General features: G+C 33.6%; 1 protein-coding gene and 1 long non-coding RNA gene across 2 annotated transcripts in view; one reads left to right on the plus strand and one right to left on the minus strand.

Moving 5' to 3' along the window:
* LOC125788969 (endoribonuclease ZC3H12A-like) overlaps positions 1-12,214 on the minus strand; it is a 30,115-nt gene extending 17,901 nt beyond the window's left edge. Inside the window, exons 1-2 of the mRNA XM_049472945.1 lie at positions 12,086-12,214; positions 4,634-5,198 (exon numbers count right to left, since the gene is read on the minus strand). Coding sequence (XP_049328902.1) covers positions 4,634-5,181 — 548 coding nt within the window. The 5' untranslated portion in view covers positions 5,182-5,198; positions 12,086-12,214. The remainder of the gene's footprint in view (positions 1-4,633; positions 5,199-12,085) is intronic.
* LOC125788971 (uncharacterized) lies at positions 1,302-2,004 on the plus strand. The gene is made up of 3 exons (XR_007429925.1): positions 1,302-1,384; positions 1,629-1,708; positions 1,955-2,004. It is a non-coding gene; the product is annotated as an uncharacterized LOC125788971 (long non-coding RNA).
* Positions 12,215-15,703: the final 3,489 nt, after the last annotated feature.

Below are 15,703 nucleotides of genomic sequence, written 5' to 3' on the forward strand. Positions count from 1 at the left end.
CAAGTTATTTTGAAACATTTCTATTAGTCCATTTATGAAACCTGTCGAATGTCAAAGTCAACTTCCTTCTTAAAACAGATTAATAAATAAAGGTTAATTTTGTGTAACAAAAACATTTCATTTTAAAAGGTCATTACATTTTGGGGCATAAAATATCTTTGAAAAAAGGCAAGGTAAATAATGCCCATTTTTTGTTACAAAAACGTTTAAAAATAACTTTAAATTAACGTCAAAACAAATGTTATTATAAGTATTTTTACTTTTAAGACAGAACAGCCCTATTCTCACGATATGGATTTTTAATATCATGATATTTCTGTGTTACGATATATTGTATACGATATAATATTGCCCACCCCTAACCCCTATCCAGATAAATCTCTTCATCTAAAATTCAGTGTTTGGTCATATCGTCAAGAGTATCGTTATCCCGATAATACCATGAAATATCGTGATATTATTTTAGGGCCATATCGCCCACCCCTAATGTACAGAAGTATAAACATATACCATTCTGACACCCTATTGGTTTATACTGTGACCCATCACACCTGCACACGTCCCGTCCCGCTCCAGAGTGTGCTTTACTTTAAATAACGTCAAAACAAATGTTATTATAAAGTATTTTTTTGAGAATTTCTATAGGTCCATTCATGCCAAATAAAAAAAAACTAATATTTGTGCAAACTGCAAAAAAAAAAAAGAACCTTTATAGTAATAAAAAAAAACAAATCTTAACTTTAAATGGAAGCCAATGGAAAAAAAAAGTTTTACTCCAAATCATTTTGGAGAATTTCTATTGCTCCAGTGATCATTCAGTTCTTCGAGTATATAAAGAACTGTAAGACGTAAGATTATGGGAAAAGTGAAAAAATTGAAAATGGAGATACAAGGTTTTATGACAGTCCAGTGATAAGGTCTATAAACATGGAGCTTTGTTTGTGAAGCTGCTTCTATTTAAATACTGTTTACATAATAAATAAAAATGAAAAAATGAGTTGTTATTGTTGTGGGTGTGTGTTATCCAGTATATCCAGTTTCCAGCCAACAGCTAGTTTATCTAATCTATTCATCTACTGACTGACTTTACGTTTTACTGGGTTTAGTATTCTAATGTTATATAGAGTTAATTACAGGTAGACACTCACTCTCACTGATCACTGACTTTATTAATGTTTATTTGGGTTTAGTATTCTAATGTTATATAGAATTAATTACAGGTAGATACTCTCACTGATCACTGACTTTATTAATGTTTATTAGGGTTTAGTATTCTAATGTTATATAGAGTTAATTACAGGTAGACACTCACTCTCACTGATCACTGACTTTATTAATGTTTATTTGGGTTTAGTATTCTAATGTTATATAGAGTTAATTACAGGTAGACACTCACTCTCACTGATCACTGACTTTATTAATGTTTATTTGGGTTTAGTATTCTAATGTTATATAGAATTAATTACAGGTAGATACTCTCACTGATCACTGACTTTATTAATGTTTATTTGGGTTTAGTATTCTAATGTTCTATAGAGTTAATTACAGGTAGACACTCTCACTGATCACTGACTTTATTAATGTTTATTTGGGTTTAGTATTATAATGTTATATAGAGTTAATTACAGGTAGACACTCTCACTGATCACTGACTTTATTAATGTTTATTTGGGTTTAGTATTCTAATGTTATATAGAGTTAATTACAGGTAGACACTAACTCTCACTGATCACTGACTTTATTAATGTTTATTTGGGTTTAGTATTCTAATGTTATATAGAGTTAATTACAGGTAGACACTCACTGATCACTGATTTTATTAATGTATATTTGGGTTTAGTATTCTAATGTTATATAGAGTTAATTACAGGTAGACACTAACTCTCACTGATCACTGACTTTATTAATGTATATTTGGGTTTAGTATTCTAATGTTATATAGAGTTAATTACAGGTAGACACTCTCACTGATCACTGACTTTATTAATGTTTATTTGGGTTTAGTATTCTAATGTTATATAGAGTTAATTACAGGTAGACACTAACTCTCACTGATCACTGACTTTATTAATGTATATTTGGGTTTAGTATTCTAATGTTATATAGAGTTAATTACAGGTAGACACTAACTCTCACTGATCACTGACTTTATTAATGTTTATTTGGGTTTAGTATTCTAATGTTATATAGAGTTAATTACAGGTAGACACTAACTCTCACTGATCACTGACTTTATTAATGTATATTTGGGTTTAGTATTCTAATGTTATATAGAGTTAATTACAGGTAGACACTAACTCTCACTGATCACTGACTTTATTAATGTATATTTGGGTTTATCTTATATATATCTCATTGTTTAAATGTTTAAGGTCATTACATTGAACAGATTTTTCTACTTTCTTTTTCTACACAGGTCAGGTGTTCAGAAACAGTTTCTGGGTTGTTTCTGAAAAATTTAAAGAGGAACTGTGTCTAAGTTTTCTGACTTCATATCAGCAGCAGACGGGGAGAAAACAGGAACCGATCTCACGAGGCAGAGCTCAGCACTCCTGAACAGAAACATATGTGCAGTAGAAGTAAACAAGCACCTGAGAGCCTGTGGAGTTTCACAGAAACTATCAGTGAGGAATTTCACATAAGTGACGTCTAAAAACTCTGTGAACCTGAATTCCTAAAGCATAAAAGTGAAATATGGTCTAAAAATAGCTGTTTTTCTCATTTTCTGCCTGTTAGAATGACATGTGCATTTAAAAAACTAGAACGTCATTGAAAAGTTACTTTATTTCAGTAATTCAGTTTAAAATGTAAAACTTTTACATTATATAGATGTATTAAACACAGAGTGATCTATTTTAAGTGTTTATTTATTTTATTGTTTATTATAATTATGGATTACAGGCAGTGAAAACCCAAAAATCAGTGTCTCTGAAAATTAGAATACTATATGAGACCAATTGGTACTTTATGCAGTGTGGGCAGTGTGCCAAGTCCTGCTGGAAAATGAAATCCTCATCTTCATAAAAGTTGTCAGTAGCAGAGGGAAGCATGAAGTGCTGTAAGATTTTGCAGGAAAACAAAACTGTTCTGTAAGATGGAGTGCTACAGACTAGTAGCTCTCCAGCCCAGAGCGTTGTTGAACCCAATTGCAGAACAGTTGATCTCAAAGCAGGTAAACCCAAGAAGAAAAAATAATAAATAAATAAATAAATAAATAAATAAATAAACACACTGCTCCTCACGCAGGATCGAACCCGTTTTGTAAGGGCTGCTGGCCCAGCTAGTGAATTGGGACACGGCCGTGAAAAACGCCCTCATAAGGAGAACAGGAAAGGAAAGGAAAAATGAGAACATGCGGAAACTAAAGTCACTACGAGCGCGACAAAAAGAGACGGGGGGGTAATGTAAACAAAAGCTCACCAGAGAAGCATTTTTTTTTTTTTTTTTTTTATCGTTTATTAAAGTTCAAACAAACAACCTCACAGGCCAGATGCCGATCCCTGATCTATAAGGGGTACCCACTATATATATATATATATATATATATATATATATATATATATATCAGTGGCGATTGCTCTAAGACTGCAAGGGAAGCTCAGCTTCCCCTAAAATGTAAAAACATAAGTGATTAAATATATACTGTTGTGTGTACATGTCACTGATTAAATATGCCCTACACCGCGCTGAACTTAGTTCAGAATCAGCTTCTTATCACTGGTAACGCCGCGGCTCTCCTCTCACTCGTTCCCGCAGCTTCACAGCGCTGCTTTAAACAGTGCACAGACTTCAATAGCGGAGCAAAGCGCGCTATTGAAAGCGAAACGAGACGAGTCATTGGATAAACGCTGGGCTTTGTCCCGCCCATCGGACGCTCAGCGTCTCTGGGGGTCTATGGAGCAGTGAAAAACTTAAGAGTTAAACAGCAGGGCAGATCAACTGCTCAGATTAATTTGGTGTAAAATGTGGGGAAAAGTAACAGGTATTTTCAGCTGTTCTGGTATGATAAAGTGAGCTGGCTGACTGGAAGTGCTGTAACAAATAAAATGTACTGATGGCCATTCCTCTTGATGAAACCATCTCAGGACATAAATGAACAGGGGCAAGTAGTAAGGATTGTGTTATTATTAAAAATAATTAAAATAATCTAAATTAATAAAGGGATTATTCAAGGAAATTAAACCTGTCCAAAAATGAAATAAATTTACCTGCATTTTTTCCTTTACCATAGCGTCTTTTTTTATGTAATTGTTTAATGTAAAGAATGGGTACCTTTTTGTTGTGTAGTGAAAACTTTAAAATAATGTATTTTGTTTACAAAAAAAAACATCTCAGGGAGAGTAGAATTTTTGTATAAATAAAACTACATATGTTAAGATGTAGGCCGAAATTGAGCTTCCCCTCCTTGAAAGACCAGCATCCGCCACTGAGATATATCTATATATATATATATATATATATATATATATATATATATATATATATATATATATATATATATATATATATATATATATATATATATATATATATATATATATATATATATGACACTGTGAAATGTTGCTGGAGGCATCAGTAGCAGATGTTTTATATGAGCTCACAGAGATAACAATAGCACAACAGCACTTACCTCATAGCTACGTTGCTGCCATCAATCACTACAGGTCTGAGGGCGTCGTCCTCCTCCTCGGCGGGTGGATCCTCCTGCTCTGTGGGTGAAGAAATGCTGCTGAAGGACTTCCTGCTGATCTCTCCACGAGACACCAGCGCCGGAGCTCCGGGACTCTGGCTCTTCTCCCGGTCCTCAGCCTCCCCCCCGGCCTGGATCAGCTCAGCCAGAACCCTGTTAGTGTCCGTGTTCAGTCCCACCTTCAGCAGGGCGGCTCGGACCTGAGACTGGGAGAAGCCCAGCTTACGGAAATGATCCAGCTGGGTCTGGAACTCTGATCCGCCCTGATCCGCCGGCTCCTCCTGGGTCCGCTCCTCCATTCTGCCGCTACAGGAAACTGACGGGTCGGACAGAGAGGGAAAAGCTCCCCATACGGGCGAGTGTCTGCTGATGGAGGAGATCCAGGAAGCACTACGAGAATCGGGCCAGGCGTACGAATCTAAAGCAGAGGGCAGGACAGGGACCGGGCCGATGCTTGTACTCATCTCCCCAAATGAAGGCCTTCTCATTTACTGTGCACACTCACCTGTAAATACAATTAAACACGCATGAAGTTCATTTACTAAATTCTAGGGGTGTAACAGTACAGAAAATTCAAGGTTCACTTCACACTTCGGTATAAACCCCACGGTTCGGTACGTTTTCGGTATGGTTAGTGGAAAAAATAAAGAGGCTGGTAATTCTGTATAGCCTCACCTTTATTTTATTATCATCATAATAACAATAAATCTTATTTATAATCATGTTTTGTTTTTTGGGATGGAATGTTGTAACGGGACTCGAGCTCTTTTATTAAATATTGAAACCAGGGTTCTCTCCTACTGTCATCATGAGAGACTCCATCTTTTAGATCTTGTTGAAGAGAGAGTGCGAGCGCCTAACCCTGCATTTACTCTGGAAAGCGACAGGCAAGCATTAGTTTCCTGTGGCAGCGCAGCCACGTTGTGTGAACAGTATGAATGAGTTTCTGCGCTCTCCGTTTGTGTGCTCCAACTTCCAGTCCAAGCTACATTCTCAGCGCAGGCTATTGGGCTAAGTCAGTAGCGAGTTGCTAATAGCAACAGTGCGTTTATTGGTTCCACAGGTCTCCAAACTATCCAAACCAACCCCTATGGGAATAAGTAACAACCACCACATTTTTCAGAACGCTGAGCTCAATTTCACTTAAATAGAAGCAGCTAAAAGACCTCAAAAAGCAACACATTATGTCATGATCTGAATGAATTCAAAAACAGATAAGAAAACAAAGTCACCCCAGTTTAGTATACAGTATCTTTCTAAGATCATTCTAAGTAAAAGCCTTAGAAACCTAATTAGGCGTGCATCTAGTTGAGAGAGCTGGTAATTTGCTCAGTAATTGTATTTTAAGTTCAGATGTACTTCTTACCAGAGTATTCTCAGATTTCTCTCAGATATTCGTCTCTGGAGCACTATAGAAAAAGCTGTAAGAAGGACAGAGATGATCTGTTATACCACAGTTAGTTCTATATGATTGGCTGAGAGACGTTCTATGAGTGCCATTAATGCACTGTAACGAAGCTCTCCATGTATTACTCCACCACATACAGGTAATCTAGCAATGATGCAGCGCTTACAAACCAAATACAAACCAAATGCCACTGGGGGCACCAAAGTAAACAAAAACTTTTTTTTTCAAAGCCAAACGAGTGCTGGACGTTAATCTACACAGATTTCTCTCCTGAAAACTGTTTATTTGGGTGAGTAAAGCTCTTACGCTTATTTACAGTACGCTTAGATTTCCACAATTTTGACTGAAATGGCGTAAAAAAAGAGGCCACAACAATAAACTAGCAACAATGCAGAGCTTACAGCGCAGCTACAAACAGAGCAGTAATTAAACTATTTTAACTGGAGTTTTCATAACCAAACAAATCAAATTTTCTCCTCCTCTTTAACTCAAAATCTTTCAATAAACAGTGATTATGGAACAGGGGTAAAGTCGCAATAATACACTCCACAGCACAGCAGTGCCAGTATTACACGTTATAGCACTCCCTCTTGTTTATTATAGCTTAATTAGAAACCTTTTTCTGAGACTCTATACTGTCTGACTGCAGATCTGAAATCTGGTTATTCCCTGGATCATGTAAACTCAGAGTTTTCCCTATTTAATCACAGAGCTGAGAGTTCACTTAAAGACTGACTCAAACTTCTGCTTCACTTCATTTCTGATAAAGTGAAAGCCTGGATCCAAACTCTGAGCTAGATTGAAAGTAATTATGATTAGGATTCATGATTCACCACCAGAAAACTCCCTCACTCTGCATTCCTCCTGTAAACTGATCCATCTTTAAGTGAAATCATTCAAATTCCAGTTTTGTGATGAACAAATTTCAGGCTCTTGTTTTCATACACATTATTCTAAGAAGTTGGAAATAGGTCAGTGTAATGTTTATTAATTAAGTTTTCTGACCGTTGGAATGCAAAAATTGAAAATTGGATCTAAAAACTCATTGTTTAATTTTTTTAAATGTAGTTTAGTGCACAAGAAATAAGTTTATCCATTTTTTCTATTTTATTTTTATTTTTTTCATCTCTGCCCCTCGCAATCGAAATTTCAGGAAAAACAACAAAAATATATTTTATTTTCAAAATACAAAAGTGGACAAATCTGAAAAACGAGACAGTCAGTTTTCTTGAAATTCTGTTTGCAAAAGCTGAAAAGAAAAAATAAATAACTAGTAATTTTGGTAATTTGGATTTCCCATTTCTTCTTTACTATAGTGAATCGACCCAATTTTCTATTTTCGAATTTAGCTTGATATTGTCAGAAAACTGTATTAATTAATGTTACACTGACTGAAATAGGTCTAAGCAGCACATAAACCCATCTAAACAGGCCTAAACAGCTAAATGTACAATCTAGGAAGTTGCAAATAGGTCTAAATAGCACATAAACCGATCTAAACAGGTCTAAACAACAAATAATCCAATATTAGATGATTTAAATAGGTCTAAAATTTCTCCAAATGACGAGTGAACTAGCACTCACAGGTGTGGTGCGCACCATTTGAATTCATGCGACTTTTACATCAAAAAGAAGGAAATAGGCATTAAGGGTCAGTGTAACGTTTAGCAGTTTAATTTTCTGACTATCAAGAAATCGGTTTTAATCCAATTTTTCAATTATCGAGTTTTTCATTTCAGCCTTTCGCAAACAGAATTTTAAGGAAAATTAAAAGTTGAAAGATTTTGTAGATTTGTCCATTTTTGTATCTTGCAACACAAATCTGATGGTATAATCCAACTTGCAACTTAAATTGCAAAAATTAAATAAAAAAAAAGAAAAGAAAAGAAAGAAAATATATATTTTTTATTTTTCCTGAAAATACGATCATAAGGGGGAAGGATTGAAAAAAATGTAAAAATAAATAAAATTGGAAAAATGGATCAAAACGTATTTCTTGTAAATTGCACTACATTAAAAAAACATTGAATAATGAGTTTTTACATCCAACTTTCTATTTTTGCATTTAGCATCAGTCAGAAAATTAAATTAATTAGAATTAATCATTTATTACAATTTGTAAAATAATAATAATAATAAAAAATAAATTTATAAGATACGTATTTGTTCACCCATTTACTGTAATATATGTGAACAAACATACAAATAAACACAATAGATGGTATCACAATAATCTAAAATTATTGAGATCATGTTCATTTAGTGTAAGATAAATTGATATTGCACTTATTGTGACACGCCTATGACCATTATGTCAAAATAAAAAAAAATAAAAAAAGTCTGTAGCTGAATATTGTGTTCTTTAAAAAGCGAGACTAAAGTGAACTCTCTGTAATAAGCTCAGTCAGCTCCAGTTTCTAAACTCATTCACAGCTCTTGAGATTCTGACTGAAGGAATAAAGTGAAACTTAATGGGAAGCACTGCTCACTGCTCCTGCACTCACTCCTGAAGGTTTACGCTACCTCCCGGCCGCTGCGCTCCTCCAATGAACGTCGCCTCGCTTTACCAAACAAACATTCACACAAAGCAATCCAGACTGTTCTCAAACAGAGTTCCCCAATGGTGGAACAAACTACCTTCCACTACCAGATCAGGAGAATCTCTCACTATCTTTAAGAAACTCCTGAAGACAGAGCTCTTCAAAGAGCACTTACTCTCCTAACACCTCTAACTAACTACCTTCTACTACCAGATCAGGAGAATCTCTCACTATCTTTAATAAACTCCTGAAGACAGAGCTCCTCAAAGAGCACTTACTCTCCTAACACCTCTAACTAACTACCTTCTACTACCAGATCAGGAGAATCTCTCACTATCTTTAATAAACTCCTGAAGACAGAGCTCCTCAAAGAGCACTTACTCTCCTAACACCTCTAACTAACTACCTTCCACTACCAGATCAGGAGAATCTCTCACTATCTTTAATAAACTCCTGAAGACAGAGCTCTTCAAAGAGCACCTACTCTCCTAACACCTCTAACTAACTACTCTCTACTACCAGATCAGGAGAATCTCTCGCTATCTTTAATAAACTCCTGAAGACAGAGCTCTTCAAAGAGCACTTACTCTCCTAACACCTCTAACTAACTACCTTCTACTACCAGATCAGGAGAATCTCTCGCTATCTTTAATAAACTCCTGAAGACAGAGCTCTTCAAAGAGCACTTACTCTCCTAACACCTCTAACACACTAAATACCTCATTTCCTTCTTCCCCTCCTTCACTTCTCTATCCCTTTATTTCCCTTTGACCTCCTTTAAGCCCTATCTAAAAATGGTTTATCTTAATTCCTATTACTTTTGCACTTCAATATTGTAAGTCGCTTTGGACAAAAGCGTCTGCCAAATGTAATGTAATGTAATGTAATGTAATGTAATGCTCCGTTGCTCATTCGTTTTACTTACAAAGTGTGAAACTTTTTTAAATCATATGTCAGATATGGGTCACATTAAAATGATTAATAATGTAAACAACCTAAAATAAATATCAAATTTGGTCAGGAAATTAGATTTAGGCCACTTTTACTTTTACTGTAGTCTAACAGACACCTGGGATCTTTCTTAAAGCTGCCAATTTGTTCAGAGTTCACCATGTCACGGGCAAGTTCAGACACAGCAAGCCGACACACAATTCCCCCAGTTAATAACGTGGATAAAACCTAATCGCAGACGCAGAGCTGAGTTAAACTGAGAAATTCCAACAGGCTAAAATTAAACTACAACAACAGAGTCATTCATTAATCAGCCCAACCCACCAGTTAGATTCATTACGATACATGTTTAATCCTGTTCAGATAGGGAGTATTTAATTTGTAGACCAGTATACAACTGTTAATATGGAAGCATTTTACAGTAAAACCAGTATAATAAAGGGATTTATTTGGTTTAGATTAGATTTTTTTCCATTTAACATAGATGTGTTTGTTTCTTAGACCTATGTAAAGTGAATTAAACTACACAGTTTACTAACTAAACCTGCGTAGATAAGACTATGTGACGTTTAGACTAGGTTAGACTGTTCAGACTAGGTTCAATAAATGTTTAGAGCTATATACACACAATATCTTTTGTTTGCAGCAGTTTAGATGTGACAATCTGCTGTTTATATCGATTTATAGTTCTTAATTAGTGTTAAGATTACATTATACGTTTCCTGATTAACCCTTTTATACAGAGCTATGTACAGGTTGACCGGTTTAAATTAGATTTTGAGCTATTAATATTAGTTCACAAATGAGATTATGTGGGTTTGTTTGTTATTTATATTTGTGCAAAGCTGTTTAGATGGTACTGTTTACTGATTAAACCTGTTAAAACAATATTATTTAGATACACATGTTTAGAACGACAAATAATCCAGTATAATCATTTTTAAATAGGTCTAAACATCACATAAACCCATCTAAACAAGTGTAAGTGGCAATTAATCCAATCTAAGAAGTTGTAAGTAGGTCTAAACAGCATATAAACTTATCAAAACAGGTCTAAATAGCACATAATCCAATCTAAGCAATTATAAATTGGTATAAACAGCACATAAACCCATCTAAACACCCATAATCCGGTATAATCATTTGTAAATAGGTCTAAACATCACATAAACCCATCTAAACAAGTCTAAGCAGCAAATAATCCAATCTAATTAGTTCTAAATTGGTCTAAACAGCACACAAACCAATATAAACAGGTCTAAATGGCAAATAAATCAATCTAGGAAGTTGTAAATGGGTCTAAACAGTACATAAACTCATCTAAACAACTCTAAACCACAAATAATCCAATATAAGAAATTGTAAATAGGTCTAAACAACAGATAAACCAATCTAAACAAGTGTAAGCAGCAAATAATCCACTTTAAGACATTGTGAATAGGAATATGTGGCACATAAACCCATCTAAACCGGTCTACATGGCAAATAATCAAATACAATATGTTGTAAATAGGCCTAAACATCAATCTAAACAGGTCTAAATCACAAATAATACAATATAATACATTGTAATTTGGTCTAAACAGCACATAAACCAATCTAAACAGGTCTAAGCAACAAATAATCCAATAAAAGAGGTTTTAAATAGATCCAAACAGTACTAAATGGCAAACAAATAATCCAAGCTAAGCATTTCTAAATAGGCCTAAACAGCACATAAACCTATTTAAAGAGGTCTAAACTGCAAATAATCCAATATAATATGTTGTAAATCAGTCTGAACAGCACATAAACCAATCTAAACAAGTCTGCGTAGCAAATTATCCAATCTAATTGGTTGTAAATGGGTCTAAAGAGCACATAAATTCATCTAAACAACACTAAAATGCAAATAATCCATTCTAAGCAATTGTAAATAGGTAAAAAAACGCAAATAATCAAATATAAAAGTTGCAAATAGGTCTAAACAGCACATAAACCAATCTAAACAGGTCTAAATAGCAAATAATCCAATCTAAAAAGTAGTAACTAGGCCTAAACAGCAAACAATCCAATGTAAGCAGTCGTACGTTGGTCTAAACTGCAAATAAACCCACCTAAATAAATATAAGCACCAATTTAAGTGGTTGTAAATAGGTTTAAAAAGCACATAAACCCATCTAAATAACATTTTAAGTTGATTAAATAGGTTATGGGCTGTCTATAACATTTTAGATTGGATTATTTGCTGTTTATACACGTTTAGAGCTGTTGAAATGGGATTAATATGGTGCACAGGGATGTTTAGACTGGATTAAGAGTTGTTTCTGATGTTTATACTGGATGAAGTGCTGTTTCTACACATGACTGACCCTGTAAAGCAGGTTATAGGTCAGAACTCAGACTGTAGCGAGTCTCAACACAGTTTAACAGTGGGGTTTAGGTCAGAATCAACAGTAAATAAGAGAAATCTGTAGGAAATAAAGTAGAAAAGTTTATTATAATCAGACTCACCTTCAGCTAAACCCAGTCCGAGTTTCTCTCCATGATCAGACTGAGTTTCTGTCCTCTAATCTCTCTCTAAACGCGTCCGACTTTCGTAAAGCTGGACTTTCCAGCTCTTATTTAACACCCTCTGCCTCAGGTTTTCCTCCATAAGCCCCGCCCCCAAGCTCAACTCAAGCCCCGCCCCCAAGGAACACGATTGGCTATTAACGTCCCAAAGGGCAGGGCTACGATTGGCCAATTGTAACAGAGTAGCAACAGCTCTCCAGCTCTAGGATTGGCTGGTGTGGGGTGAATAGAATTAGTTTATTAATTTCAGTTTTATATTTATTTATTGTATATTAAAAAAAAATCATATTCTATTGTAAACTAATACAAATACTTAAACTACAAAACTACTACTCAATTACTTTCATTATGACTCTTAAATACAATATATATGTTAATATAAACCATTCAATATCAATAATTGCTTAAAAAAATACTATAAATCATTATGTATTTAATTTATTATATATCCACAATAACTATTTAGTATATACTATGAAACATTCAGAATCTCTTATTAATTATGAATCATTCTGTATCTACTAAACTTGTGTTTTAATAAATATAATAAATAATTATTATTATCTATGAATTATTTAGTAACTGAATAAGTTATTACTCTCTTAATTTTATTTATATTAAATTAATTATATCACTCTCTGTGTGTATATACTGAGAACCATTCAGTACATAGGCTACTATCAGTTATTCGGTACCGACTAGGAGTTTTTTAGTATCAATTAATAAATTAAACTCGAAACACATTGATAATGGACCCTAATTTACAGTGCAGTATAGCTGAGCATTGTATAGGAGAAAGAATTGAGAATATAAATGTAAGCTTCAAAGTATAGCAGAGAAATTAAAACAAAACCGTACATTTAATCATAATTGTGATACATAAAGATTAAAACTGTAAAAAAAGTAAATTAATAGAAAAACTATAACCTGGAAAAAATAATATATACAGCTCTGGAAAAAATAAGAGAGCGCTTAAAAATGATGAATACATTTTTTAACACATTGAAAACCTCTGGAATATAATAATCAAGAGGAAGATGGTCACAAGCCATCAAACCAAACTGAACATAAACCTATAAATAGCAAAATCAGAGAAACTGATTCAGAAACTGAAGTGCTTTCTTAATTTTTTTTCACAGCTGTATGTAATTAAGAGTATTAAGATTAAATAAAAGAACCCTTAAAAAAAGGGTAAAAAGGGAGAATTGGAAATTAAAATGATACAAAAAATATACTATCAGTATTTACTATGAATCCCTTTTAACCATGAAAAGTTCAGTAATTCCTGTGAATTATTCTGTATCTACTATGGTTTGCTCAGTATCCACTATGAATTATTCAGAAACTACAATAAACTACAATAAATACTACAAAAGCACTGAAAAGTATTATAAATTACTCAGTGTTTAGTTTAAATTATTCTGTATCCACTACATAATGTAGTTCATTGTTCATTTCTAATAAAATGTCTAAATGTACTACATGAGAACCAGTTTTTGATTTTTTTTTTTTATGAAAATGATTCAGTCTAAAATATTAGTGTTAACAATTAATGATGATGTTTTCAATTAATAAACAGCAGTAACATTAAAAACATCAAACACTTTAAACCTTTAATATTTGGTAAAGTTTATTGATGTGCTTTAGATTCATTTACATCATTAAAAAATAATCCCAAACTGCACTAAAGTCCCTTAAAAGCATTTTAAAGAAATGGAAGTTTTAAAAAAGTATTTTCTTGTTTTTCTAACAGAGCCGTCAGTGAGCTGGTGCTGATTGATGGGATTGTGAGCTCAGAAGTGTTTAAAGGAATTCTGTACACAGATCTGCGGAAGTCTGCAAAGAAAACTGATAAAACGATAAGAATCTGAAACACTTCAGACAGATTTTGCAAGAAAAGCAAAACCAAACAAAACGGCAGTGTTGAAATGATCTGTTCAAAATAAACGACAGCTTGTTTTTCTAATATGGTGAAATAAAGCATGTTTAAATATGGTATTATCGTCCAAATACTTTCTGTGTCCACCTAAAATCATTCATATAAGGATAAATTAAGGGCTACACTCTAAGCATTAAAATAAAAAATAAAGCTGAATAATTGTTTTTATTTTAGAGGTGCTGTGATAATCAGTTTTGTTTCAGAAAGAAAATGAACTCTAAATTAGTATTTAGTAGATCTTACCCCAATTAAAGGTTCATTAGGTCTCTATAAGGCAGTGTTGTAGTAATTAAGGCCAGTCCTAAGACCATAGGACCATAGGTAATGTTTATAACAAACTGATCATTATTTTTTATATTATTTAATTTTATATTTAAAATATATATAATGAAGTATATTTAGAAAAATATATCAAATAAAATTACTATACAATTAAGTCCCTGACAGAAAATTACAATGAATAAACATATGTTCTCTAGATGCATTACATCATTTAGTGTTGATGATGGAAAAACAACTTTTAACCCCTTAACTGTCAGGTATTTTTTGTCAATTTTTCACCTGACATTACATGCCTAAATCTTGAGGATTTCTTTTTTAAGCATTACATAAAAGGTTAACTTTACTGAAAATATAATTAATTAAAATCAATATTTTCATGAATACATAACATGTATGTCCTCTAAATGGTTTTTAATTGTACTTTTCTTAAGTATTGTACTTATCTTGATCAAAATATATAAGCCAAATATACTTAGAATGTTCTGTATTCTAATCAGTATAAGGCAAGTATATGTAAGTTGTCACGAGTGACCCAGGCAGGGAGACGAGGAGGCGGACACAGGTGCAGGTAGGAGCGATATAAATAAATAATTTATTAAATAAATAACAAAGAAACACAAAGAAACAAGTAAACACGTAACAAAGATAATCAAATCACAAAGAACACGTAATAATAAAGTAAACCAAAACAAACGAGAGGAACTAGTGAACATAAACTCAACAAACAAGAAGTACTAAATATATATATATATAAACAGGGAGTAAATAAACAAAGAAACAAACAAAGCTAAGAACATAAACAAGGAATAAACAAGAAACTAGAAACTACCAAAAATAACCAAGAAATAACCAAAACTAAACAGGGCAGGGATATATATATAGACAAGGAATATACTAGAAACAAAAACAAAGCAGGGTATATACAGGGAGCTAGGGAACACGAGCTAAACAAGAAACTAGAAAAAAACAAACAAGAAATAAACAGAGAAAAACACAGAGCAAGGACTAGGGCTAGGGCTAGGAAACGCGGAGAAACACAGAGAGACAAAACAACAGAGGTTAGTGCAAAGACCGACGGAGACAAAGTGGTAGACAAGGGCTATTTAAAGAAACAGGAAACACTATAATTAGAAACACCTGGGGAAGGGGCGGAGCTACAAATGAAACACACATGGAAAAGTACTGAGACAGGAGACACAGGGGAGCACAGGTCACGTGGGGAAGACACACAGAGACACAGACAGGGCTAAGACCTGACATAAGTATAATTATGTTTAGTATGTCACTGATAAGTACAAAAAAAGAAAACTGAAAGCATACTTGTTTAATTTAAGTTT

The sequence above is a fragment of the Astyanax mexicanus genome, unplaced genomic scaffold, assembly GCF_023375975.1.
Source record: "Astyanax mexicanus isolate ESR-SI-001 unplaced genomic scaffold, AstMex3_surface scaffold_31, whole genome shotgun sequence".
Lineage (NCBI taxonomy): Eukaryota > Metazoa > Chordata > Actinopteri > Characiformes > Acestrorhamphidae > Astyanax > Astyanax mexicanus.